Genomic DNA, 27442 nt, shown 5'->3' on the forward strand with positions numbered 1-27442 from the left:
CTGGCGTCTTTCCGGGCCGCGACGCGCCCCCCGCGGGCCTACGTCACGGCGTCGGGGCGGAAGATGGTGCGGTTCGGGGCCGGCGGTTGCTGAGCGGACCCGGACGCAGCTGCACCCCGAGCTCCCCGCTCCGGCGCCCGCCGCGGGGCCGTAGCCATGTCGCTGCTGCAGTCTGCGCTGGACTTCCTGGCGGGCCCGGGCTCTCTGGGCGGTGCTGCCGGCCGCGACCAGACCGACTTCGTGGGGCAGACGGTGGAGCTGGGCGAACTGCGGCTGCGGGTGCGGCGGGTCCTGGCCGAGGGTGAGGCCCGGGCCGGGGGGCGCGGGGCCCGGCGCCGGGGGGGGGGGGGGGGGTGGGGGTCCAGCGTGGGGGCGGACGGGCGCGGGGCCGGCCCGGAGGGGGCGGGGTCAGGCTGAGTCCGGTGCGGGTCGGCCCGGCGCGGCGGGGGATGGGGGAGGATCGCCGCGGGGGGGAGAGGGTGAGGCCGACCGACCCGGAGCGACTGCCGAAGGTGAGTGAGGCCGGGCGTAGGGCCGGGCACTTCCTTGCGGGAGGCGTGGCAGTCAGAGCAGGTGTGGGGCTGGCCTGCGGCCGGAGTTAAGGCCGTGGCAGCGGGGAGGGGGTGGTGAGCAGGTGAGGGGCCACAGTGGAGGCAGAAGGAAGGGAACCTACACGAGTCATGGCCCTTCCCTTCACATCTTGGGCCATTGGGCGGGGGGCGGTGGAACAGCACTGGATCTCCGCACATCGGGCCAGCTCCCCTCGATTCTCAGGGTCCTGGGCGTGGGTGCTCGTGCAGCTTGGTGAGGATGGCTGCAGTCCTGACCTCCTTGGATGTTGGCGTAGACGGTGCTGTGACCGTCTGTGACAGCCTAGCTCCCTCCTCTTGCCACCTGAGCTTCACTTTGCCCTGATCTCTGTTTGTGAGTCCGTGTAAACTAGGGCATGCCAGCAGTTGTGAGCTGTGTGGAACCTTGCAGGCTGGACTCGTCAGGCACGGAGAGATTTCCGGGCCATTCTTTAGTCATCTTTGTTTCTGCCTGCTGTTTCCAGCTTCCTGATGTCCTTTCTCTTCCTCACACAGAGACTATTGCCAACGTCGATGTGATCCCATTCTCTCTTCTGGATTTTCCTTACATTTTGTCGGGGGCGCCCACAGGGGTATGTCACATTTTGCTAGCTGGGATGCTTAATGGCTAAACACAGTTGTCTTTGGGGCTGGTACGGAAACAGAACAGCATTACCCTGAATTAACATGGGGCGAGGGAGTGGTACAGGGCGAGAGAGCCGACCTGTCCGGTAGCTCTCCGGACCTCAGGTTCAGCTTGTCACGTGGCCACCCCTACTTCCGTTTATGCTCAGTTTGAGGTAGGAAACCACACCAGCTGACCGTTCACCTTATTCCTAAAGGCCTGAGGGGATGTTCTGGCTGCAGCATCAGCACACGCTGCTTTTCCACGTGGGTAAAAAAAGCAACAGATTTTGGGTGTGATTTGGTAAAAAAAAAAAGCAAACAAAAAAAACAGCAACCCAAGGTCTTCAGAGGTGAGGCCAGAACCTCTATTAACATTCTGAAGGGTGGTATCTGTTAGAATGAGAGTTCCCTCACATCTATTCATTTATTCTGAAAATACCAGACAATTGTCTTGTTTTTTAAGAAATCCATAGTGGACAGTAGGTGGTTTTTGCTTCCTGGAATTAGACACACCCTCTGATGACAGGACCACACAGCCCTGGGGGATTGTTGGGACAGGACAGGCAGTGGTGAGGGGTCCAGAGGGCCAAACTGAGGTGAGAGGGGAGAGAATGTGCCCCGGGGTGGGGGTGAGGTTGGGGGAGGGGTAATCAGAGCCGGGAGGTGGGTCTTGTGGAGCAGGAAGCTGTCACCATTTAAGTTGTTTAACACCAGGACGCAGAATAAGGAAATGGGACCAGCCTATGTGGTTGTGCAAAAGAACGCACTCCCTTTGCTATCTAGACAAGTCGGAAGATAAACATAACCAGTACAATTATGAGCTGTAGATTTCCTCTTTATACATTTAACAGCTGGCGTGTAGCCTTTAAAGTTGTGAAGCCTCTTTCGGAACTGAAATGTTGAGAAACTCGTGTCAAGTCTTTCATGTAAAACATCAGCCTTGGAACACGGGAATTCTTGCTGTCCTGTGTAAACGTGGGGAGTTCCAAACTCAGTCCCTTGGGTACAGATGTTGACAACTTCAGACTTATTTAGGGTTCAGAAGATAATAGACATCCTGTATATCCTGTATATTTCTACAGGAGTTGGGAATGTATTTAATAATAATCAAATCAGATGTTTGTACTTAGGTAAGTATCCTCACTGTGGGTGATTAAGTCTTTAAATAGCCCTATATCAGTTCGTGTCAGGTGTTGCCCCAGGTGAATTTACGGTACACCACATTTTGCTGTCAGTGGTTTAGGAAGAAAGCATTGTTTTTTGCATCTGCAATATGAAATGGGTTGTGGACAGAACTTGGAGCCAGATAGCTTCCTAACCTTTCAAAAGTTGGTTTTAAGTTTTCATTTAAAAAAACAACAAAACAAGTTAGTGGGAATAACACCCACGTCAGAGATGCTGAGTCCAGGCAGATTCTAGAATACAATCCTTATGTTCTCCTGTTTTGGATTTTGCACATTCTTGCTTCCTGCGGTTAGAAGAGGTAACGGGGCACCTGGGTGTCTCAGTTGGTTGAGCGTCCAACTCTTGATTTTGACTCTAGGAGCCATGGGATCAAGCCCTGTGTTGGGCTCTGTGCTGAGCGAGGAGCCTGCTTGAGATTGTCTCCCTCCCCTCTCCCCCTCCCCCTTCTCTCCCTCCCTCCCTCTCCCCCCCCTCCCTCCCTCCCTCCCTCCCTCTCTCCCTCTCTCCCTCCCTCCCTCCCTCCCTCCCTCCCTCCCTGCCTCTCTCTCCCCCTCCCTCTCTCCCCTCTACCCCCCTCTTCCCCCTCTCTCCCGCCCTCTGTCTCCCTCTCTCTCCCCTGCTCACGTACCTTCTTTTTGCTTTCTCTCTTTCTGTCTCTAAAAATAAAAATTAAAAATTGAATTTAAAAAAGAGAGGTGACAGAAGTGATGGCTACAGCCAAGACAAGGGTTTTGTCATGCAAGGTGAGTCCACCTCTCCCGTGACTGCTTCACTGTGGCTGCACTGCTAGTGAGGTACACGAGGTGGTGTGTGGGCTTCTCTTCTGAAGATGAAACCAGGCCGCAGAGCCGCCCCGCCATTTATGCGTAACTAGTCACGTGCGTTTGGTTGGATGTTACGTGAATTTCAGTCAGCATCTGTTTGCTGGAACGCCGTGTGCCACGCGTGGTATCAGTGGTCTTTGATAAACCTAGCGTGGGTCCCTTGTGTTCTCTGGGGTCGGTGCTGGCTTGAGAAGCCGTGAGGGCACAGTGCACGCTCACCGTGGGCCCTCCACTCCTCTGCCTCCTTGTCTGCAGCCGGTGTGGGGACCGGCAGGGCACAGGGACGGTCATGGGGCTGTGCGACAGGACTCTTGCTTGGGGGTGTCGGGAACCACTGAGGTTGGCGTGACGGAGGGAGAGGAGCGCTTGTTGGGTCAGGACACGCTCTACAGGCGTCCACCGCAGAAGACGTTTCCCTCGATCTTAAAAGACGATCAGTGGTCACAGCACGTTCATTTATCGCTCGTCGCCCTTTTCACATAGGAAGCGTGCCTGGTCCCCGAGCCCTGCGGCTTGGTGGCCTTCTTCTAGGTCATCTTCTCCATCGCCCACCACGGCTACTCTCACCCGGGGAGGGGTGCTGAGTGGCCCTCTCTCCAGACACCTGAGAGCACAGAGGGGCCAGGTCTTTGCCGTGAGAGCTTGGGCACTGATGCTAGTATTCAGGGTGGTGTTGTCCGATTTTGTGTCTGATCAGTCGCCCTCTCCCAGCTCCCCTTACCGCACCGTCTTCACCTGCGACTTGGCGACTTGATCATCAGCCCCTCAGCCGTGGTGACGAACACCTAGTGTGGAATAATAATAACCAGCCTAACACTGTTTACGGAGCTCTATTTGGTGGACACCGTGCCTGGTGCTTCACGTGGACTGCGAGCCTGACAGTGGCTGAGCTAAGGCCGGAGTAGCTTCCCAGAGCCTCTGGCCAGTGAGTGGTGGACTTGGGCCTGGGAGCCCCCGGGAGGCTGGCCTCCTTGGCATCTGCTCGAGTGTGTCTGGTCTCCTGCATGTTGGCCCAGGTCAGCCTGTGGGGTGCATCCTGAAGGGAGAGAGGCGTGGAGGACGTCAAGGTCAAGGAAGCAAGGGCGGTGCACCTGTCTGAGGCAGATGGAAGTGGGCGGGGCTGTGGAGCCAGGGTGGGAGCTGAGTGCCAAGGCCCTTTGCTCCGTGCCTCGGGCGACTGCGGCAGCAGGCGTGTGTAATTTCTCCAGTTTCTTTCTGTTGAGGTGCAGGTGGCTGGAGTGGGACATCACGGGGGCGGTCACCGTGGGAGGGGTTACCTTGGGGGGAAGTCACGGTGGAGGGGTCATGAGGTGAGGGGCGCTATTGTGGGAGGAGGTCACCCTCCCTGAAGGTCACCGGGGGAGGGGAGGTTGCCTTGGGAAAGGCTGCCGTCTGTCTCTCCGTGGCTCGGCCTGTTCCTCTCTGTGGACTCCTGCCGTCTGCACGGTCACTTCTGCATGGTCACGTACCCCGAAGATGTGTGGTGCCGATGTGAGGATGTGACGTGGGTGACAGGATTCTGTTCCTTTTGTGAAAGTGTTTCTTAGAAACAGTGCTGACAAAACGTGGTGAATCTCCCGGATTGTTCCTCGTGCCGTCGTATCTCTTCCTGGTGCTCACGGTCTTCCCCGCCAGTTCGCCACCTTACGTGGAGGCCTGCCAGACCCCAGTGTCCCCACACCAGCCCTCATGGTGATGGGCAAACACGTGTGGGCTCGTGTGGATTTGCCTTTCTCTGATTTACGAGCTGGTGCGTTTTTCGGTGCTTATTACTTGCTCAGGTTCCTCTTCTGGAATGGTGCATCGATGTCCTATGCCTATGTTTCTTTTAACTAACGACTTAAATTATTGGCATACAGAAAGATCTCCAGAATGGAACTGCTTTGGTGAAGGCTTACACCCGTGTAGCCAACCACCTGAAGAGATAGAGAACAGCTGAGCGACCCCAGGAAGCCTCTCGTGGCCCCCAGCCCCTTTCCCCGCTTCCAGCCAGCCACCGGCTCCAAGTCCCCTCTCTGCCAGAGTGTCATGCACATGGCGTCACAGCTCGAGTGCCCCCTCTGGGCCAGCTGTGTGGCTCTGAGGTTTGTTTGCTCGCCTGCAGTGTGTTTTCTCAGGTAAAGTGCCCAGGAGGGGGATCTTTTGGTATGGGTTGGATGTAGGATGAACTTTACGTGAACACGGCTAACGCTTTCCAGCAGGGCTGCGCCGATTTGCACTCTGGCCGGCAGGCCCCGGGCTCCCGTCTCCACACCCTCGCCGGTGTTCTTCAACGTCATTTCGGTTCTTTCTGTCTGTTCTCGATGTGCGCGCTGGTGCGTGTCCTCGGGTGTGCGTGCCCGTCCTCGGCTGTGCGTACGCTGGTGCCCGTCCTCCGGTGTGTGCGCGCTGGTGCTTGTCCTCGGATGTGCGTGCCCGTCCTCGGCTCTGCGCGCACTGGTGTGTGTCCACAGGTGTGTGCACTGGTGTCTACTTGGCACGGGATTTACATTTATCTGATGATAGTGTGAACACTTTTCTCCTGCTTGTTAACCAGTCACATATCTCTGTGTGTGTGTGTGTGTGTGTGTGTGTGTGTGTGTGTTTGTGTGAAATGCCTAAGTCTTGTCCATTTCCCCTTGGGCTGGAGTTGTGGGAGCTTTTTATTCCAGATGCAAGTCGTGCATTTTATATAACAGACATGCGTGTGCGTATGTGGGGAGGAGGAGGGAAGCCACGGATGGGGTCGCTGCCGTCCCTGGCCAGCCTGCCTTCGAGGGGCGAGGGTCTGGCCCCGACAGTTGAGGTACCTGTGCCTGTCTCCCAATTCCAGAACATACTCAGAATGAATGCATACAGCAGCGTCTTAGCAATGCCTGCCCTTTCGTTTCTCGAGATGTTTTATTCAGCAGTAATATTTTTATGTAAACTTGCAATTTTGAGAAAAGTGTGGGTTTATTTATTTGTAGTTTTAGGAAATGGCACCAGCATATTTTGCCCATTTCCCTCAGTGGTAACAACTTGAAAAACTAGTCAGTGTCTCGACCAGCATCTTGACGTCAGTAGAGTCAAAAACACAGAAGTTTCCATCCCCTTAAAACCTACGTTCTTAACGCCGGGAGCCACTAATCAGGTCTCTGTCTCTACAGTTTTACCATTGTGTGTGTATCCTTTTGGAATTGGCCCTTTTTGCTATTAGTGTCTGGAAATCCACCCAGGTGGTTGTGTCCGTGATCTCATTTTCATTGGTGAAGAGTATTCGTGGTGTGGGTGGCTCCATCTCTTCAGCCGTTCACCCGCTGAAGGACGTCTGGGTTGTTTCCAGGTGTTTTTTGGCTGTTAGAAATAAAGCTGCTATAAGCACTTGCGTTCAGGTTCTCATTTTTCTGGAGTGAGTGGCTGAGAGTGCAGATGACCGACTTGTGCGGTAGCTGCAGGCCTTGTTGTCTAGACCTGCCGGCCTGTTTGCAGAGCGGCTGTGTCCTCTCACACTTCGGACCAGCGGCAGACGAGTGTGGTGGTCTGCTCAGGCCGCCATGGCGCAGTAGCACAGTTTCAAGGCATAAACGACAAGAATTTGTGTTTTCGGTTCTGGAGGCTCCTGTCCCAGATCATGGCACTGGCAGCGTCGGTTTCCCGGGCAGCCTGTCCCCTTGGCTGGCGGACGGCACCTTGTCTGTGCACGTGGGTGGAGAGGGACCCCGGTCCTGCTGGGTCAGGGCCCCACTACGATGACCTCACTTCTTTAATTGCCTCCCTGAACGCCCTGTCTGCTGATCCAGTGACACTGGGAGCTAGGGCTCAACGTGAGGAGTCTGTGGCCACAAAGAGTCACCCAGTGTCTCCGTGGCCTTGCCAATGTTTTGTGCTGTGTTCTGATTCGATCGTTCGAGCAGGTGTGTACCGATAGCTTATTGTGCCTGCAGGTGCACCTTCCTGGAGGATGACCATGCACCTGCATGGGCGGAATGTCTCTGTGTGTCTTTTGCTTATTTTATTTTATTATTTAAAAAATTAAAGAAAAATTTTTAATTTACATCCAGGTTAGTTAGCATATAGTGCGACATTGATTTCAGGAGTAGATTCCGGTGATTCATCCCCTACATATAACACCCAGTGCTCATCCCAGCAAGTGCCCTCCTTAATGCCCATCCCCCATTTAGCCCATCCCCCCACCCACAGCCCCTCCAGCAACTCTCAGTTTGTTCTCCATATTTATGAGTCTCTTCTGTTTTGTTCCCCTCCGTGTTTTTATATGATTTTTGCTTCCCTTCCCTTATGTTCATCTGTTTTGGCTCTTAAAGTCCTCATATGAGTGAAGTCACTATTTGTGTCTTTCTCTAATTTCACTTAGCATAATACCCTCCCGTTCCATCCACGTAGTTGCACATGGCAAGATTTCATTCTTTTTGATTGCCGAGCAATAGTCCATCGTATATATGTATATATACCACATCTTCTTTATCCATTCATCCATCGATGGACGTTTGGGCTCTTTCTATACTTTGGCTATTGTTGGTAGTGCTGCTATAAACCTTGGGGTGCATGTGTCCCTTCGGAACAGCATCCCTGTATCCCTTGGATAAATACCTTGTAGTGCAATGGCTGCATCGTAGGGTGTCTGCTCACAGCTCTTAGTGTCATGATGTAATTTTCCACCGTGGGGAGCTAGAAGAAGCTAAGCAAATGAAACCTAAAAACAAGAGAATTACAGGGATTTTCAAAGGTTTAATCAACTCTTACTTAGTCACAGTGTATTCATATATCGTTGGGTTTGATATGCTGAAATTTTACCTTACGCAGAATTAAAAATTTGTTGGGACGTCTGGGTGGCTCAGTTGGTTAAGCCTCTGACTTTAGCTCAGGTCACGATCTCCTGGTTTGTGAGTTCGAGCCCCACGTCGGGCTCTGCGCTGTCAGCACGGAGCCCACTTTGGATTCTCTGTCCCCTTGTCTGCCCCTTCCTGCTCGCTTACCCCCCCCCCCCCAATAAATAAACATTTAAAAAAAGGACTTTTTGTGTTCGTGTGATATTGGATGTACTTTAAAGTCGTTTCGGGGCATTAAGGCAGTGCTGGCCTTCTGTTCTGGGGGTAGTTGCTCCTGTTAATTTTTCCTTTCTTGCTCTCACTCTCTCGGTGATCAGTTTATCTAGAATTTATCAGTTTCATTTTCTTGTTTTCAGAGGATGTTGGCTTTCAGAAGCTTTGGTGTTGTTGATTTTCTCCATTCTTTCCCTCACTCATCTCTGTTCCTGTGTTGATTTCCTTCCTGTCCCCAAAGCGGGATATTTAAAAGACAGCGTCATGTAAATGAGGGTCGTTTCTGCAGCAAATTGCTGGCCACAAGCCCGGTTTGTATTTCACTTAGGGAACGTGTTTTTGAAGCTTAATGTCAAGGGAAGTCAGAGCACTGAACTGACCTGTACGTCTTTCTAATTTTCAGGAGGGTTTGCGTTTGTGTATGAGGCTCAAGACCTGGGAAGTGGCAGAGAGTACGCCTTGAAGGTAACGAGGGCGGCACTTGTGTGGGGTTTGGGCCATTTTAAGTAGATCTCTAAGTTTCCGGAGAGTCATCCCTAGTATTTAGTTTGCTTTTTTTTTTTTAAACAGTCCTGTTTTTTCCCTCTGAGGGCGAGGCCATCAGCAGTTGCAGAACACTTTAAGCTATGGCTTCCGACTTTGTGGCGAGGAGCGACCCCAGTGCCGACTGCCAGAAGGAGGGTTCCGCAGATAGCAGGGGGTTGAAAGTCACTGCTGTGAACTCTGTGTCCACAGCTTGGGGGGGCGGGGGCCTCCCGGGGCCGTGCAGGTGCCGGTGCCGGTGCCAGGGCTGCTGCTGAGGGGCTGCCTGACTTTGGAGGTTCGGAACAGAGGCCCGCTTCTCTGCCGGCGTCTTCTCCCATTTTCCTTGATTTTCTAACTTTGCTGTAGCCTCTTTGGAGAAAGCCTCCTATTTTTCATTTTTCTGGTGTCCTTGGGTCACAAAAGACCATTTTCAAGGGTCTTAACCTTCTGTCAAATTTTTACACGGGCCAGATGTTAAAATACAGGTAAGCAGGTTAAGCTTTTAGATGCGTTGTATTTATTCTTCTGGGTGTAGAATAGAAAGGTAAACACTCCTTAATCTTTGTGTTTATTTCCCGATACAGAGGTTATTGTCTAACGAAGAGGAAAAGAACAGAGCCATCATTCAGGAAGTTTGTTTCATGGTATCCTTTTCCCGGGACGAGAGCACGTGCGGTCACGTGGGGAGGCCTGCGTCGAGCTGCGGCCGCCCGCCGCCGCCGGGCCGCTCTCTGGCTCTTTCGGACACGCTAAAATTGGCCTTCCGCCTTCACTGGACCTGTCTGTAGAGTATTGGTAGGAGAAGGTTTCCTTCCTCCTCCTTCGCTCCCAGGGTAACAGTCAGAGGTTCAGTAGCTTTGCGGCCCGGGAGGTCTCCGTGCTCACGCAGGATTTGCTTCCTGCTCTCCGCCCTTCTGTCTTCCCCTTAGTGAGCGTGGCGTGCCCCGCTGCTCCGGCTCTTGCCAGGACCCTTGCTGGGCCCGGTTCTAGTGGGCCTCCGTGTCCCTCCTGGTCAGCAGCCCCTCTGTCCCTCACCCTGCCCCCGGCAGTCAGGCTGTCGGGTTTCTGTGCACGGCTCGTGGGTCTGTGGCGCTTCTCTGGCGGGCTCTCAGCTCTGGCACACGTTCTCCCTCAGCTGGGCTCTTGCCCTCTGCTGTCAGAATGTGTTCTCTTTTCTCTCTCGAAGCTCTGTGTACCGTGAGCCTGCGGGCTCTCGCCTTGCAGAGGTTTGGCGGGCTCATTCACACCCGTGGCGTCCCGCACCCGCATGTGCCCTCTGTCTGCTGTCCTGCCTGGCCCGTGGTCAGGTGCGTGTGGCCAGCGTGGTGGCGGTTTTCACCCCCACCTTCCCTCTCCGTTCCCTCCTCCCTGCCGCCTGCCTTACTCGCCACCACCCCCCCGCCCCCCAACCACCACTACCCTCCGTCTTTCTGCTCCGATGTGCTGGGACTGTAAGGTAATTTCATTCCACACTTTGACTTTAGTGTCTTAATGTCACATGTATATTTGTTTTTAAACGTGCAGACTTACGCATTCTCCTTTAACAAGACACCTGCAGAAAAAACTTTCTGGCCACCCCAATATTGTCCAGTTTTGTTCTGCAGCATCCATAGGGAAGGAGGAGTCGGACACGGGGCAGGCCGAGTTCCTGCTGCTCACCGAGCTCTGCAAAGGTAACGTTTCCTTGGAGTCTGGACCACAGTATTGTCACGTGGTTGAGCGGTCAGGTGTAACGGACAGGGTGGGGTTGCGGCCGTGGCCTTTGAGGGCACGTGACCTGCTAGGTCAAGCACTCCCCGTGTTCTTAGACTCCTGAGTTCCGTCACAGGAGTAGGAGGGACCCAGGCGCCTTCCAGAGAGCTGTAGGGGCAGAGTGGCCGTGTGACTGTGTGTGGATGGTGCCAAGGGAGCGCGGGCGAGGGGCGTGCCTGATCCCCCAGGCAGGGCGCAGTCTCTCTGCCCTGGGGAGGGTCAGGGCTCACGCCCTCGTGGGGCGTCTGCTCTGTGGGTGAGGCGGCAGCGAGCCCGGCGAGTGCCTGCCCGCTGGAGCTCACGGTCTTGATGTGCGACGCCAGACGGCACAAGTTGTCCGACAAGAGTGGAGGCGGGACTCGTGGGGCCGGGTGGGCGCGGACGCCTGGCCAGGACTGTCCGGAGCCAGAGGCGGGAGCCATCGGCCGTCGTAAGCCGGGTGCGCTTTCCTGTTGGTCACCGCTAGTGCGTGCTGGGAGACGAGAGGCCTCAGCCCCGTGGCCACAGGCCAAGGGGAGCAAGCGGCCCAGCCGAGCGCCGTGCCCACGAGAGGAGTGCCGAGAGGAGCGCTCACAGAAGGGAGCGGCGGGGGCTGTGAGCGTAGGCGCGGGGAGGAGTGGTGATGCAAGAGGAGAACGCGGGCGCTGTAGGTGGTGTGAGGGCAGAGGCGGTGAGCGCGGTGTGCACGGCCAGCAGTGGCCAGGAGCCAGGGTGAGGAACCATCCAGGGGCAGGACGTCCCTGTTCAAGCGTAGGGGAGTGAGGTTTTCCTAAAAGTGGGGGTTTGCGACACGTACTTCTCTTTTCTGAGAAAAGCTTCCTGCGTCGGGCATCTTCTCGCGCCCAAACACCTACTTGTTCTCTCCTGAAGGCTCTGCGGGGCCTCCTGGGTCCATCCCGCAACGTCCCCGACCAGCACCCTCTTTGTGACGCATACCGTTTCTTGACCACAGATGTTGGCGCACGGAGCTGCTGCGAGCTTGGCGATCCTGTGGTCGGGGTTGTGGAGTAGGGGGTGCCACGTGGAACCCCCAGTCAGTACGCGTGAGGCTGCACGCAGCTTCCCTCTGCCCCGGGGGCCCCGCTGCCGATGCTGGCCGTGCCTCGTCCTGCGTTCCTCAGCTGGCACGTCTGGTTCGCTCACCGAGTCCTTGTTCATCTTCAGGGCGCTCGGTGCTTCCGGGTCACTTTCATGCTGCGTTTTAGAAGGCTGTGGGTTCACCAGCGCCAGCGTCCCTCCCATGAGAGGCAGCAGGTGTGGGGCCTGGTGGTGGCGGCAGCGTGGTTCCACGACGGGGCAGACCCACAGAGTGCAGCCCTCGGTGTGGTGCTGCGTGGGCCGCCAGCCTGGGAGCAGTGTGAGAGGCTGGGGGTGCTTGTGGGGGGGGGGGCGGGGGGCGGAGGGCGGAGGGGATCTCAGGGAGGGGTGTGGGCGCCAGCCCCACTGAAGGAGGGCCTGGATGCGTGCTCACCGAGCCCCCACCCATCGCCGGTCCTCGCGCCCAACGCTCGTCCTCCACTGCGTCCTCTCCAGCTGTCCTGCCACCTTGGGGATTGTTACTTTTAAAAAGTTTCCTTTAAATTCTCGCTGGACCCAGAGGCCAGTGAACTGTGAACTGACGTTGTGACAACCTCCCCCCACCCCCCCCCCACCCCGTCCCCACCGCCACAGGCTGGCTCATTCCCATAACTCCAGGCAGCTTGGTGGTCAACATGTCACCCTTGCTCTGGACCCTCTGCGATGCCTCGTGGGGCCCGTGCCCTGCCTGCCCTGTCTGCATCACAGGGAGGGCACCCCATCTCTCCTGAGGGTGCGGGTGCAAGGCTGGGAGGCAGGTGTGGCTGGGGGAGAGGGGAATGCTGGGGTGGTCTGGTGGAGTGAGGGCCAGGTGGGCTGGTGTGCAGGTCTGGAAAGAGGGCAGATCCTTGCAGAGCCACAGCAGAGGTGGCCCTGGCGGGGCAGGGTCAGACGTGTGTGGGGAACCGTGGCTGGATCACCAGAGTGGAGGCTCCACGGCAGATGGGTCAGTGGGCAAGAACGTGCGGGTCCTGAGCCGTGTTTCCCTGTTCTGAAAGTTGCAAAGGTGATGCAGTTATGAAAGAAATCCAAACCCCTTGGGAGTGTACAAAGTTCACACTGTTCTCCCCAGGCGCTGTGCCTGTTCAGAGCAGCTAGAATCTAGTTCATGTTGAAAATCGTGTCTGTTGGCACTACCGTACGCAGGCACAGGGGTTCAGTGACTCAAGCAGATAAAGCAAATAGACCCTAACCAAAGTCCTCAGTGATGGTTGGGTAGTCCCGTGCGAAACTGAGGAAAGAGGCCAGGGAAAGGGTGTGATGGCGCAGACCGGGAGCTGAAGGAGGTGAGACAGGAAAAGCGTCCCAGCTGAGGGTGCAGCATGTGCGAAGGTCCTGGGGCAGGACGGAAAGGAGGCATGTGGCTGGAGGGGAGTCTGTGTGGGGATGTCACAAGAGATAAGGCCTCTGGGGTGGTAACCACCTTGCTTCTGCTTCAACAGTGTGCCGGCAAACTGAAGGGGCTGCAAGGCTGAGAGACAGCCTGGGGCCTGGAGCAGGGAGGGAGCGGTGCAGGGCCCAGGAGAGGGTGGGCTTCCGGAAGAGGCTCCAGGGAGGGGGCCGCAGGTGGGAATGGGGTTGTAGGGGTAGGGTACGAGGCGTGTGGTGTGTGGGCAGCTTGTGGAGGCAGGCGCCGGAGGCAGGAACGTGGGTGCTCCGTGCGGGGCGGGGCGGGGAGGAGATGGCCTGTGCTCACAGAGAAAGCTCTCGCCCCGCGTGCGTCGGAGCCGGCTGGCCCCGCCCGGGAGTTTCCCGGCTTCACTGCGCGGGGTCCAAGGACTGCAGGTGTCTGGGCTACAGAGACGGGGAGGAGCGGCCCAGGGAGGGCTGCGTCCGGGACTGGGGTGCGGCCCAGTACCTCGTGCCTGCCTGTGGCCTCCCTCTCCCCCCGTCCACGCGCAGTCTGTGCGTTTACTGGGACGTGGTGCTCACAGACAGGTGACCTGTTGCCTGAGGAGGCGGGGTGGCCGCTTCGCTAGATGTGGTTGAGAGAGCTCCGCGTGCACGTTTGGGGCCGTTCCTCTTGTAGCTGCCGCCCTGCGCCCGGCTGCGTGGGGTACGCGGTCCGTGGTGAATTTGGGGGCTGCCTTGTACCGCGCGCACCGCTGGCCGTTGTTCCACGTGGCCGTGGCCGGTGGTGTTCCCACGGAGGCTCTGTAAGTTCGTCGCATCCCGGTGGCGGTCCCTGCACCTCACGTCCCTCCGCGGGGTTTCCCGGGTGTCCGGGCCCTAGCGGCGGACGCTCACCCGCGAGTGCCGCGGTGGGCTCCGGGGGGGCCGCCCGGGGCGGGTGTAGCATTTCTGGCTCCATGGTGATGTGAATTTAATTGTCTCTTTTAGGGCAGCTGGTGGAATTTTTAAAGAAAATTGAATCTAGAGGTCCGCTCTCGTGCGATACTGTTCTGAAGATATTCTATCAGACGTGCAGAGCCGTGCAGCACATGCACAGACAAAAGCCGCCCATCATCCATAGAGACCTCAAGGTACCGCCTCCGGTCCGTCTCGCGGGCCTGCCCCGCTGCCCCCGGTCAGGATGGCCAGCTTGCCAGCAGTGAAGTGTGCGATGGCTTTTCCAGAGAAGGAGCTTCTTAACGCCAAACTGGGTTGCTGGAAGTTTCTCCCCTGAAGCGGCGCCGAGCCCTCTCTCTGTATCATTTGGCTTTGTGGCCTCCTGCGGCCTGGTCCTGTGGCTTCATGCCACCTGCTTGGCCATCACGCCCCCTGCCGGCCCTTCGGCCGGCCCGGGGATGCTCTCGACTGAGGCTCCCTCCCTTCCGTCCGCCCCCAGGAGTGGGGAGGAGGCCGCCGCCCCTCGGGGTCGTCCGTGCCCTCGCCCTGTGGTCATCCGTCCCGGCGTGACACCACAGGGCTCGCTGTCCCGCAGCAACCAGTGCCGCCGAGGGACCACAAGGAGTGCGCACGTGCCTTGGCAGGGCACCGTGGGGCTGCGGTACTCGCAGCCGCCCGCCTGCTGGGGACGAGGGGCACCGCGGTCCTGATTCTCCCTTTTCCTGGTGATTCGTGAAATAGACGGTTTTTGCTGTGTTTGTAGTCAGTGCCTTATTTTTCGGTTAACTTGCTTTTTGCTTTTTTTCCTGTTTTCTTGTCCATCAGGTTGTTCGTTAGCGGGAGCTCCTCCCTCTGTTCTTACGGCGGCCTTTTTCATGTTGTCTGTGCTGCGAATGCCTTCTCCTGGTTAATGGCCTAGTTTCTATTTCCCCTGTTGTGTCTTTGGGAAACTCAAGACTTTGTGAGATTTGCCTGACGTCCACGAAGCTCACACCCTGACTCCGACCGCTTCTTGGGGGAGCGGTGGCCCCCACTGTGTCCTACTTGCTGGCACAGGTTGTTTTTGCCGGAGAACCTTACAGTCCCTTAGTGTTCTCTCTTGTCTGGTCTGTGGCCAGCTTTCAGGTATGAGGAAAGCGTGCCTCCGACCCGGCTGGTCTGGGACAGCGCCCTCTCCTCCTCAGGGCCGTGTGCCCAGGGACGCCCTGGCGCCCTGTCTGTGCAGTGATGTCTCTGTTTAGATTTGACCTTGGGTGAGCCTGACCTTTTCCTTTCGTCCCTCAGCCCGAGTGGTCGGCACGTGCGCCCCCGTTACAGAAGGTCTGTGAGGTGGGGGCCACCGCCTTAGACCCCGCTCACAGGGCTGCAGGGGTGTGTCTGGAGGGGCCTGGGCCGCGGCTGCCCTGCACACCAGCCGGCCCTTCCCTGCTGTCTGCATGGGCCTTCCTCAGTTGACTGGGGGCTGGTGGATTGTTTCGTGGCGTCAAGACCCATGCTTTGTGTGTTAATGCGGGTGCTTGTGTGTCCGTAGTCTTTTTAAGGGAAGGGATATCTAGAAGGGTAGAATCAGTAAAGGATCAGCGCTTGTGAGCTTAGCCCGGGTTGGACGTCCCTTGTCTTCTCAGCGCCCTCTGTTCGCCCAGTGCTGGGACCCCCTGCAGGTGTCCCTGTGGCCGGTGCGTGGACCTCACCGTGTGGCGCCCTGCGGAGGGGCAGGCGGGACACGGGGGATGGCAGAGACCACGGGGACGCGTGTCCTTCTTGTTCTGCTCCTGTGCGTGGCTCCTTCCAAGCCTGCGGGCTGTGGAGTGTAGCCGGTGTCGGGCTGTTTGCTCGCGTTAGGGTTTGCGGGTCCGTCCGTCTCGTGTGGGGGCGCGTGTGCTCGTGCACTTGGTTGATGTCCGCTTCCTGGGCTGTTCTGAACCCCGATGCCCTTGTCTGTGCTTTGGCCCGTGGACGCTTGCACCTCTGTTGGAAGTCCTCACTAGCAGCGCGTGGCGGCCCCTGTGCCCGCACTTTGCTACGTGACCCGGGTCATGTGGATGTGGCTTAAGTGGTCCTAGTTGGATTTTCCTTCTGCTAACAAAGTTGAGCATCTTTTCAAGCGTGTCGTGCTTTGGACGTTCTCCGTGGGGGCGCCTGTGGAAGGGTCCCTTTCACTTTGGCTCATTAGAGCCCACGCTGGTCACGCTGCGGCTCGCACCATCACCCTCTGCACAGCGTCTCCGATGGGACGCTCTGGTTTCAGTGGAGCTTCCGTGTCTTGCCGAGGCGTCTTGCCAGGCATGCTGTTCGGGGGACCTGGCGTCCACCTTTGCCTGTAGGGGCGGGTCTTCCTTGGTGCATCATGGGTGGCCCCCTGGCTCTCCCAGCACCTTGCCTGGATGGCCGTCCTGTTCCCTCAGCGCCGCCTTGCCACGGGCGTGGCACTCACTGGGTGTCCTGTGGGGCTGTTGGTTGGTCCTGGACCCTGTGCTCCTTTGCCTTATTTAACAGAGCTTAACAGTTAAGGCCTGACTTCTTAGGGATCATGTGGCTCTTTTTGGCTCTTTGCATCTCCACATGACTTTTTGAATTAGGTTCCTCCCAGAAAACTTTCTGGAATTTGGTGAGTTGCCTTGACTGTTCCCCACCCCCACCCCACCCCACCCCACCCCACCCCACCCCCAGAGCGTGAGTTGACAGACTTCCTGTAAAAGGCCCGACTTTAAACATTTCAGCTTTGCATACCAACCTTCCTGAACAGCGCAGGCAGCCCTACGGACAGCCAGGCGCGACCACGCCCCTAAAGCTGCTTCTGGACCCCTGTTAGGAGATGTCAGTCTTTTTTGATTCTTCCGCCAACCATTTAAATATGTAAGAGCCTTTCTTAGTTTGCGGGCTGTGTCGAGGTAGGCGGGGCTGGACCACGGCTGGGGAGCCTGCTCTAGAGTGGCTGTGCACACCCGTGCCTTTCATGTCAGGAGTGTGGTCTGGTCCCTTGTCTGTTTGGATTTTAAGAGTTTGTCTAAATTTTTATAGTTTTCCAGGGGTGTCTGGGTGGCTCAGTCAGTCAAGGGTCTGACTCTCGATTTCTGCCCAGGTCGTGATCCCAGGGTTGTGGGATCGAGCCCCGCGCTGGGCTGTGGGCTGATCTTGGAGCCTGCTAAGATTCTTCTCTCTCTCCCCGCCCTTCCCCTCCCTCGGCCCCCTCCCCTGCCACTCTCCTGTATACACAGGTTCTCTCTCTAAAATAAGAAAAGAGATCTTTAAAATTAGAGTTTTCTGAGTAGGAAGTGTTTTGTGTATCTTTTGTTCAATTTTTTCCTAGGTTCTTGATGTATTTGGTAATTTTGAAGTGGTATGTTAAGTTTTTTCATTTTTTAACTGACTTATTATCTTTAAAATGTTTTTTAGTGTTTATTTATTTTTGAGAGAAACAGCGTGAACAGAAGGGGCAGACAGAGAGGGAGACACAGAATCCGAAACAGGCTCCAGGCTCTGAGCTGTCGGCACAGGGCCCGACAGAGGGCTCGAACTCATGAACCACGAGATCATGACCTGAGCTGAAGTCAGAGGCTCAACTGACTGAGCCACCCAGGCGCCCAATTAACTGACTTATTTTTTAAATTTGTTTAAATTTTTTTCTTGAGAATGTGTGTAAGTGGCAGAGAGGCAGAGAGAGGTAGGGGACGGAGGATCCGAAGTGGGCTCTGTGCCGACAAGCAGAGAGCTGATGTGGGGCTCGAACTCACAGACCGTGAGATCGTGCTGAGCCGAAGTCAGATGCTTAACCAACTAAACCACCCAGGCACCTCTTTCTTTTTTTTTTTTTGTAGTTTCTTTATTTTGAGAGAGCATGCATGTGCAAGCCAGGAGGGGCAGAGAGAGAGAGAGAGAGAGAGAGAGAGAGAATCCAAAGCAGGCCTCGTGCCATCAGCACAGAGCCTGACTTGTCGGGGCTCGATACCATGAACCGTGAGATCAAGACCTGAGCCAAGATGAAGAGTTGGACACTCAGCCGACTGAGCCCCCCCCAGGCGCCCCTAACTGACTTTCATAAAGGTTTTTTGTGTGTTTGTATACCTTACATGATCGATTAGAGTTGTCTTTGATTTATGGTTGGTCATAACTTTATTTTTCTGAGTTCCCCGTTTTCAAAGGCACACGTGCTGACTTCGATCAGAGAGAGGTTAAAATGCCGTTTCTTCCCCTTTGCGGGAGGAAGGCGCCCCCAGGCCTGGGTCTCGGCACCCGAGCCCCTGACCGCCCTCTGGGATTCTGCAGGTGGAGAACTTGTTGCTCAGTAACCAGGGGACCATCAAGCTGTGTGACTTTGGCAGTGCTACGACCATCTCGCATTACCCGGACTACAGCTGGAGCGCCCAGAGGCGGGCCCTGGTGGAAGAAGAGGTGAGTCGTGTGGCACGTGGTGCCCTTTGTGGTCTGCTCGGCCTGGGTCTCCGCAGTCGCCGATGCTCTGGCTGCGGCCGCGCGGCCTGCCCGTCCCACATCCCGGCGTTCGCCTCCCGGGCTCGTGTGTGGGCCGGGAGACGCCGAATTTGAGGCTTACCTCATGTCTCCGTCCCTCACTTCATCCCAGACCTTCTTACGGCCTTTGTTAATTGCGGTGTTTTTTTGTATTGTGATAAAAAACACACAACATAAAATTTACCATCTTGTTTAATTTAACCATTTTTAAGTGCACGTTCCAGTGGCATTAACTACATTCGTCATCGGTCAGCCGTCCCCACTGTCCATCCACGGAACTTTCTCACCGTCCCAAATGTGGTTATTAAAAAACAAAAAAAATCACTGAAAACTCTCCCTCACGGGTCCCACAGGAGACCCCACAGGAGACTGGTAGGTTTGTCCTGAGGACGTGCGGGTAGCAGGCAGCACAGAGCAGGACAGAGCCCGTGCACGTGTGACTGTGCAGCCTGGGGGAGGGACCTGGGGGGCTCTTTGGTGTGCCCTCCGCTGGACACCCCCAGCCGTTCCCCTAGGGGCTCGTACTTAGATAAGCAGCTCACAGAAACCACACAAGCCAAACACAGGAGACAGGAAGCCACGCAGAATGACGGGGGAGGGGAGGTGCTGCATCCGTGCTCTGCCGGGGACCCCGAGGAAGCCCGCCGTGAAGGAGTCGGGGACGGGATGTGGGCCAGCGGGGCACCTCTTGTCTGGACGGAGTCCGTCCCTGGACCGGGTGTCATGGGTCAAAGCACAGGTGCTCCTGACCTGCTGGCTGTTCCTGGAACTGACTGTGCTCCGTTACTGAATCGGACGCACGTCGGATCACCCCAACCCAGCGCATTCCTGCTCGTGCGTGAGAGCGTTCCTAAGGAAGTCATTCCCGGCAAAGAGAGTATGTTTAACGCTCCCCTTCAGTTGCTCGGCTGGCAGAACGGAACAGCATAGCAGCGTGGGAGGGGGGCCCTCGGTCCCGTGTGGTGGGTGGTTTTGTAACCGCCTCATGGGCTCTGAGTCCTGTCTCCATCACTGGTCTCAGCGGGTCCTTGGAGGTGTGCGAACACCCACTGTGTCTCACGCACACCTGTTTTTGGGTGATGGTTGCTTGGTTGCCTCCGTCTCCCGGGCGGGGGCATGGGGGCCAGCTGCTTGCTCTGGCTTCCTGTCCTTTGCCTCCTCCCGCCTCTGCTGTTTGCCCTGGTGACGTGTGTGCCCCACTACCCTGGCAGGAGCCCCCCCACACCTCCTGTGATGGTTCTTTATCAGAACTCGTGGGTGCCGTCTTTTTCGGGGTTCGTGGTGTGTCCTTCAAATGCCCCAGATTCGCTTCCCACTTGACCCTATGTTCTTTGTCGGGCTCCCATCCCTTGGGAGCCCTGCCCACTTGCCGGGGCAGGAGGGCGTTCTGGGCCGAGCAGGTGCCTGCCCTGCCGACCCTGCTGTGTGCGTGCCCGCCTTGGAGGAGAGCCGCCGGCTCGGGGTCGGGGGGAGGGGGAGGCACCGGAGACCACTCGGGGCGTGCGTGCCTGTGTGGGCACGCCTCCACGCATGTCCTGTGGCAAGTCACGCGTCTGTGCCAGTGCCTCCACTCTGGTGTGTCCGGTGGGCTTCTTGCCCCCCCACCCCACATCTGCGTGTCCCCCTCTCCCAGCGAGCGGCCCGGTAGCGTCACCATGTGCACCTGCGCTCCACTCCAGCGCACTTCCGAGAGTTCTGGTGTCACCAGAGAGCGTGAACGTCCCAGAAGGAAGTCAGGGTGGATTTGTGGCCCTCGGGTGTCCCCCTCCCCTGATCTACAGCCCAGACCAGGCGTGTGCTCTCAGATGCTGTGTTGACAAGTCCTTGCATCTGTGCTCTCTCCTTCCAAGGGGTTTAGTTACTCATTTGATTGCATCTTACTTTGTAATTACTTGACTTGACTTTTCGAGCGGTTGCTGGTTTCCGGGAGAATTGAGCTGCAGGCGGTGCCGTGTTTCTTCTGAAGGGCTAGGCCCGCGGACGCGCGTCTCCCAGCTCCCCGACCCTCACACTGCACACCCTCTCCTGGCTTCCGTTTGCTTTTCGTGCTTTGTGGGCTGTGCTGGGTCAGCATGGGTCCCTCTGTGGTGCACCTGGGTCTCTTTGGCCAGTGCCGCGTGCGCACGGTCAGGCCGCGTCCGGTGTCCTGTCGTCTGCACGCTTACAGGCGGCAGCATGCCGAGCGGCCCGCACGTGGGTTCTCGTGTCTCCTCAGGGTGTGAGCCTGGATCGCAGCGGCCGGTCTGTGAACAAATCCGGCGTAGAATAGGGCTCTCCACGGGAGCTTGCCAGACGGGCACAGCAGCGCAGAACCCTAAGTGTGCGGCTTGGCGACTTGTCCCGCGTGGGTGTTCCTGTCGCCCCACGTCTGGGCTGCGTGGTGCCCCCGGCTTCACCTCCCTCGCGGCATGCCGGGTGCGTCCGCCCGAGGACTTACGCACTCTGACCCCGGGCCTCACCTGCACCCCTCCCGTGGCCTCTTCAGAGGGTTGCCGTGGAGTAGCACCTTCAGGTGGAGAACAGCCCGTCACACTTGCCACGTGTTTGTGTTTCCTTGTCCGGCTGAGGTCGTGGCAGCGGAATCTGTAGCCCCGTGGCTGGTGTTCGTGTCTGCCGCGTGCGGCGACGCACGCCGTGGGCGTGTGGCTCTCCCCCTGGGCTGTGCTGCCAGCCTGTCCTCGGTCCCGTGTCCTGCCCTGTATACTTGGGTCTCAGGATCTTGCGTGTGAAAACCTGAACCGACCAGCTAAATTTGGTTTAGTTCTCTCTCCCGTTGGAGAAGGTTCTTTGTCCACAAGATCCCGTCAGGAGGCTTCTTTTAGAATAGCACTTCCTCTCAGAGACACGAGCGACCCAGCTCACGGCTCTGGACAGACTTCCTGTGGGTGACACCTGCTTCTCCTCACACCCACACGAGCTAGGGTGCCCGCAGTGAATGCTTGGCGTGCGTGGCTGCGTCAGGAGCACCAGAGGCGCTCGGGAGACGGGCGGCAGTGGGGGTGAGGAGGGAGTTGAGCAGCCTGCCGTCTGTGTGGGACGCAACGGGGTGTAAGTGAGCGTCGTTCACAGACGTCCTGCGGGGTATTTGGGGAAGTAGCATGACATCGACGCGGGACAAGTGGTGCTCACGAGTGGCCTTCCTTTGAGACGTCTGTGTCTGTCCTTCAGATCACCAGGAACACCACACCCATGTATAGGACGCCGGAGATCGTGGACTTGTACTCGAACTTCCCCATCGGCGAAAAGCAAGACATTTGGGTGAGGCGGCACGGCTGTGTGCCCGGGCAGCCGTGCCTCTGGACGGGGGTTCTGGCCTCCCCACTCCGCTCCCCGTCCCTCTGGCCACCCTTCTTTTTCTTCTCCTTTCCTTGTCACAAGAACCACCGTGATTGCCCTTAGTGGAGCGGAACCGAGCATAAGTTGGGTGGAGTGTCCGAGTGCTGCAGAGTCCCGGGGTGGCACCTTCTGCCCGGACCTGTCTGCCGCCTGCAGGCCTGGGCCTGAGCTCCCCCTGCTCAGAGCCCCTTCAGAGAAGCCGGGGCTTCGTGCAGCCTGACCAGTCCCAGCCTTGGGTCTTTTTGCCGGTCTGGCCGTGGCCAGAGTGAGGGCCGGGCCCCGACGCCTAGGCGACCCCGCTCCCTTCACCTTTCTGAAACCCTGTGGCACTTCCTGCGTGGCGTAGCGCTCCTCCTGGGGTCCGCTGACCCCTTCGTCCAGCATCAGGGTGCGGAAGTTGGGGAGCGCAGCTCTGAGCGGCCCGGGGCTGCGCCCGCCGGTGCGGAGGCACCCTGCCCCTTCCCTGGCCTCTCCGAGCAGGGACAGCCCCAGACCTCCCAGGCCGCCTCCAGTGCTGACCCCGCCGTGGGTGCCGACGGGCTTCACCCTGTCTAAAACGTGTGAATCGGTAGGATTTGCACGCTGGAGCCTTTTCTTGGGATAGCGGCAGCCTGTGGTGTCAAACTCACCGCGCATCTCCTTTCCAGCCCAGTAGGTGCTCCTCAGCACGGTCGGCTGGGGGACACTCGTACGCACACACGGCGGTCGATGGGGGGACTGACGTTGGGTGCCGAGGGTGTGGCCTCCACTGGGCCCCGAGTGCCCTGCTCAGTCTGGGCCACGAGTGTGCCCGCATCGGAGGCCACAGGGCTAGCAGGCAGCGGCAGACCCCCAGGACCCGCAGGCCTGCTCCCTGCCTTCTGCCCTAGTGGTCTCTGGAGCTGCCCTGCTGGGTCCCAAGTGCCCGAATGTGGGCACTTTTCCCGTTGAAAGGACCTCTTGCTGAGAAACTAAGATTGTTGTCTGTTCTTCCTCTGATCTCCATAGTTTGTGCCTGATGAGGGCAGAGTGGGCTGGGTGTGCCTGGAACTCAGACCAGGGTGTGGCTCCAGCTCCTTGACCTTTGGCTGGATGGGCCCCGCCCCCTCCCCCACCCTCTCAGCCCCCAGCCCCTCCCCCCCTCCCCCCTCAACCCTGTCCCCACCTTAGCCCCCGCCTCCTCAGCCCCCTCCCCCTCACCCCCCTCCCACTCCCTCTCAACCCCTTCTCCCCCAACCCCTTCCTCTCCCCTCTCAGCCCCCTCCCCCTCTGGGCCCCCAGCCCACCTCCTCAGCCCCCTCCCCCACCCTCTCAACCCCTCCCTCCAACCCCCTCCCCTGCCTTCTCAGCCCCCTCCCCCACACCCCCTCCTAGCCCCCACCCCCACCACGCCCCCTGTCCCCTGCAGGCCCTGGGCTGCATCTTGTACCTGCTGTGCTTCAGGCAGCACCCATTTGAAGACGGAGCAAAGCTTAGAATAGTCAACGGGAAGTTCTCAATCCCTCCTGATGACACCCAGTACTCTGTGTTCCATGACCTCATCCGTAAGTCCCGCGTGCGGGGACCTGTGTCACATCCAGGGCCCCGGCCGTCCCCTGCCCCTCACGGCTGTGTGGCGGCCGCTCTGCTCAGGGCTTTTCCTAGCGCTCAGCCCCCTTGTGAATTCTCGGTGCTTTGAGTGGCCGGTTCTGGTAACTTTGTGCCGTTTTCGCTGTGGCTCTCTCGTCATGTTTCCCTCTCTCGCTTGTAAGCGAAATCAGTGCTGTAAGTGAAATGAGGGGCCTCGGGTCTGTGATCTCGGGGAGGGTGGGCACTGCTGACCCCAGACCGTGCCCTGAGCTCACCTGCCTCTGCCCTAGGCGCTACGCTGAAGGTCAACCCCGAGGAGCGGCTGTCCATCACAGAACTGGTCAACCAGCTCCAGGAGATTGCGGCCGCCAGGAATGTGAACCCCAAGTCGCCCATCACTGAGGTAGGGGCCTTGACGGGTGTTGTCAGGACGTTTCCGTGAGAGGCCGCACCTGCTCTAGGGCAAGAGACACGGCTCCCCGAGGGGGCTCACGAGTGCCGTGGAGCCTCCACAGGCCGGGGTGACAGGGGAAACGTCCCACCCGATCATAGGAGCCGGGGGAGTAAACCGGGCGTGGGGCCCTGGTGCTCAGTGCTTAACCTCCTGGGCTGGTTCCCTGCATCCCAGGGGCCAGGGCGGGAGGTGGAGAGGAGCACGGGTGAGGAGAAGGCCACGGAAGGTCACAGCGGGGTGAGGGGGAGAAGGCCACGGAACGTGGCGGGGCGGGGGGGGGCAGTGGGTTCGGTCCAGAGAGAGCCTCGGAGCAGTCTGGCGCTAAAGCGGGTCGGCCCAGAGTGCCACGTAGCCCCGCAGAAAACGTGCTCGTCCCCAAAGGCGAGCAGGGGCCCCGGGCGGCGTGGGGAGGTGTCTGATCGGTGGGCAGGCCTGCCTGCGTGCGCGCCCCTGGGAGTCCCCGTGGACGGACGCAGCTCCTGGTGGGTCCACTGCTGCGCGTGTCCTGATGCTAGTGCTTCTGAGACCTGTGCCCCATGCGTGCAAACCTTAAACCTCTTATGTAGGGGCCGAGTGTGCAGCGAGGCCATCCTCCCCACGGGAAGGCAGCCCGCCACACAGGGCCGCGTGCGGCAGACAGGGCCCCTCGAGAGGGGGAATAGGAATCGAGTCTGAAACCCGAGAGTGGAGGCATACGAAGTGTTCGGCCGTGTGGTTCAATAGGGTGCTGTGAAAAGGAACTTCAAAAGGAAAACGGGTGTCATTTACCCGTCTTTAACAACACAGTCTCTGAGATACCGAGCAGCATTCGTTAGTTTACAGGGAGTCGTGGGAGGCATCGGGTCATGGTAGGGGATGTTCTGTTTCTTCCAGAAATTGATAAGTAGAGAATTTGCGAAGAGGAGACGTGGCCTAACAGTGGTAGTTGCCGACCACTTGGTGGCATGTGTGTTATTTTCAGGAACTCGTAGGATGTTAATACCGATTCCCTACTAGGTCACTAAGAAAGGCAAGATGTCGTCACGTTCAGTAGAAACGATAGCACGTGTACCTCGTTTCCTGAGTTTAATGTGGTAAAACTCCACCTCGATGGTCGTATTTTGTAAAGCTTCACCAAAAACCCTAAAGCACACTACCGAGTAACTTATAAAACAAGTCACCGGCAGAAACTGCGTCTTCCCTGAGACTGAGGAAGGCTGAGGAAGGCTGAGGCCGCCTCAAGGGGGCTGAGCAGGAGGCCTGCGCCGTGCACCTTGCCTCCGGGCTGCACGAATCTCTTCGAGGCTCCAGCCCCACACTGGCCTCGGGCTCAGCTCGCGAAAGAGCCTCACTGTGCACAGCCCACTGCCCCGCTCCTGTGGCAGCCAGAGGGCACGAGCCGACTGAGTCTGGGTGCACCTCCCCACACAGATGCCTCAGCCCCGAGGGTCTGCCGTCCGCACGCCCCATCTGCCCTGCGTCGCCGTGGAGCCTTGGCGTGCGGTGGGCGTGCAGGGAGCACTTGCAGAGTTGGGCAGGTTCACGGCTGCCTCCTCTGTGTTAGGTGTGTGCCCGAGCACGTCGGCTCCAGAACAGCACATGGGCAGGTCAGTTGTCAGTGTGGTCTGCCTTTTGGTTCAGCTGGGCTGTTCAGAGTCCGGGAAGTTCTCTTGGATGTTTTAGTAAGTCAGGTAGAGAGAGCTAGGTTAACTTGGTGGCCAGCGTACCTGGGGCCCACAGGCACCTTGTGCCAGCATCTGAAGGTTTTCTGTTTGGGGAGGAGCCACCTGAACCCTGGCCCTGGCCTCTGGAGATTGATTATTTGCATTTGGAATCATTGCAGCTCCTAGAGCAGAATGGGGGCTATGGGAATGCTGTCCCGTCTCGAGGGCCTCCCCACCTCGGGGGCTCCAGCAGCGGTGGCTACAGTGGAGGTGAGTGCCCCCTGCCTTGTGCCCCCCCCCCCCCCCACCGTTTGCCCCTGGGGTTACCATGCTCCCGCTGTGTGCGGTGCACCTGACAGCAAGAGACAGGCTACGTGTTCAGGGCCCCCAGGACCACCCTCAGGTTCAGATTCCCTGGAACCGCCAGGACTCAATGGAACTGACACACTCAGGACCACAGGGGACAGGGGAAGAGGCGTGAGCATCAGCTGTCCTCTCCCGACACCATCAGGGCGGTACCGGTCCTCTAGCATGGAGTGACAACTGGCGGTGGCCACACGGGCCACCCACCCGCGTGGCTCACTCCGCCTCGGAGGCCCACAGCCGCTCTGTAAGTCACTTCTTGGCGTGTAGAGGAGGGCGTGCCTTGAAGGGCAGAGAGTAACCATGAGGACAAGTGCGTCAGAAGGAGGGTGTGGGGAATAGAGCGGCCATGGTAGGATCTGGGGGGCTGGAGGGCTCCGAGCGGGGACTCAGACGGGGGGTGGCAGAGGGTCGGCTCTGGCAGCAGTGGAGGTGAGGCCGGCGGCCTTCTATAGCTCAGGTCACGTGTGGTGAGCGACCTCTACTCCCCTCGGCCAGTGTGTATCAGGATGGGTTGGGTACCCAGCAGTGGCATAACTATGTCCCCACAGAAGCCCTCAGCCTGAGCTCTGTGTGGCCATGCCTTGGAAAGTTCTGGAAGGCCATGCCAGGACGTGCTTCTCTGCCACAGGCCCCCGTGCTCATCCCCCACCTCTCATTCTTCGGGGCGTGGAGTCCTGGGTCCTTCAGCTGTCCCCGCCAGCCAGCAGGGCCCATGCCCTGGGCGCTCCATATCCATGCACGGTGGGCTCTGGGTGCCTCCCTGAGTGTCCCATGTGTGGGGCTGCCTCATCTGCCATGGTGGGGGGCGGCGGTGGGGGGGGGGGGGCTTCTCAAGGCCCCAAGGGACGACCCTGCCGCACATGGGCTCACACCACACGAGTGGTGGTGCCTGGCCAGGGCTGGGCCAGCTACTGCCTAGTGACGAACCAACAGAAACATCTCACGTGTGGGCCATGTCGTCCAGCCTCGTCCCAGCCGCAGGCCGGCCGTCTGGCCGCTGGTGCTGCCGCTTTACGCACAGAGGCTGCCAGAGAGGCCCCCGCGGCACAGGTGCAGTCGTAGATCATGCTCGTCTCTTCACACCGACGTCTCCCACCCGAGCCCCCTTTGATGACCCCACCGTTGCGGCCCTGGGGTTTCAGGGACTGCCTTCTTTTGCTACCACCCTGTTCTCATCCAGGCAGCCGTGTCCTGCAGGTGCCCGTTTGGAGCTATGGTCAGGAGCCTGGGCTCTATGCCAGCAGCCCTGTCCCTGCAAAAGATAGAATTGTGCCCCAGGCATGCCCAAGGTCTACCATGTGGCCTGTGGCCTGGCTTGGGGTGACCAGGCCTCCCCCCTGTACGGCCCACCCCGTGTTCTCCCCCCTCGTCCTTCCCCACCCTTTCCTCCTCTAAGCGTCTGTGGTGTCTGTGTCCGCCAGGCTGCCTCCCCTTCGCTGGTCCCCTCAGCGTGAGTTAGTGCATGCTGGGAGTGGGCTGGTGGGACATCACCGAGACGGGAATGGAGGGCCACGTGTGCCCAGAGGGACCAGCTCCTCTTCACGGGGCCCAGCTTCTGCCCTGGGGACAGAGCAGCTGGCCAGGCACTTCGTGGGTGCCGGGCAGGGCGGGGCTCCCCCCCAGGCTCAGGCAGCATTTGGCTGGTTTCGTTCCTGTGCCCGGATACTGTGCCCGGATACTGTGCGCTGATGGTCGGGCTTGACAGGAAGCAGGGCTCCCTGCCCGTTCTGGTTCTCCCGTCTCCCCAGGAGCTGGC

The 27442-nt window shown here is 58.4% G+C and overlaps 1 protein-coding gene across 5 annotated transcripts in view; it reads left to right on the top strand.

Moving 5' to 3' along the window:
• The first annotated feature begins 61 nt into the window (after nt 1-61).
• Nucleotides 62-27442, top strand: part of GAK (cyclin G associated kinase) — a 53013-nt gene continuing 25632 nt past the window's right edge. Inside the window, exons 1-11 of one of the 5 annotated variants that reach the window (XM_053901802.1) lie at nt 193-301; nt 1086-1162; nt 8630-8691; nt 9336-9395; nt 10310-10424; nt 13921-14063; nt 18136-18261; nt 21508-21597; nt 23063-23198; nt 23514-23626; nt 25500-25590. In XM_053901802.1, the coding sequence (XP_053757777.1) occupies nt 9393-9395; nt 10310-10424; nt 13921-14063; nt 18136-18261; nt 21508-21597; nt 23063-23198; nt 23514-23626; nt 25500-25590 (817 nt within the window). In that variant the 5' untranslated portion in view covers nt 193-301; nt 1086-1162; nt 8630-8691; nt 9336-9392. The other 4 variants (XM_053901801.1, XM_053901800.1, XM_019436815.2 and 1 more) reach the window with 4 other exon arrangements.

This window comes from Panthera pardus, unplaced genomic scaffold (assembly GCF_024362965.1).
Source record: "Panthera pardus isolate Hobbes unplaced genomic scaffold, ASM2436296v1 HiC_scaffold_13, whole genome shotgun sequence".
Classification (NCBI taxonomy): domain Eukaryota; kingdom Metazoa; phylum Chordata; class Mammalia; order Carnivora; family Felidae; genus Panthera; species Panthera pardus.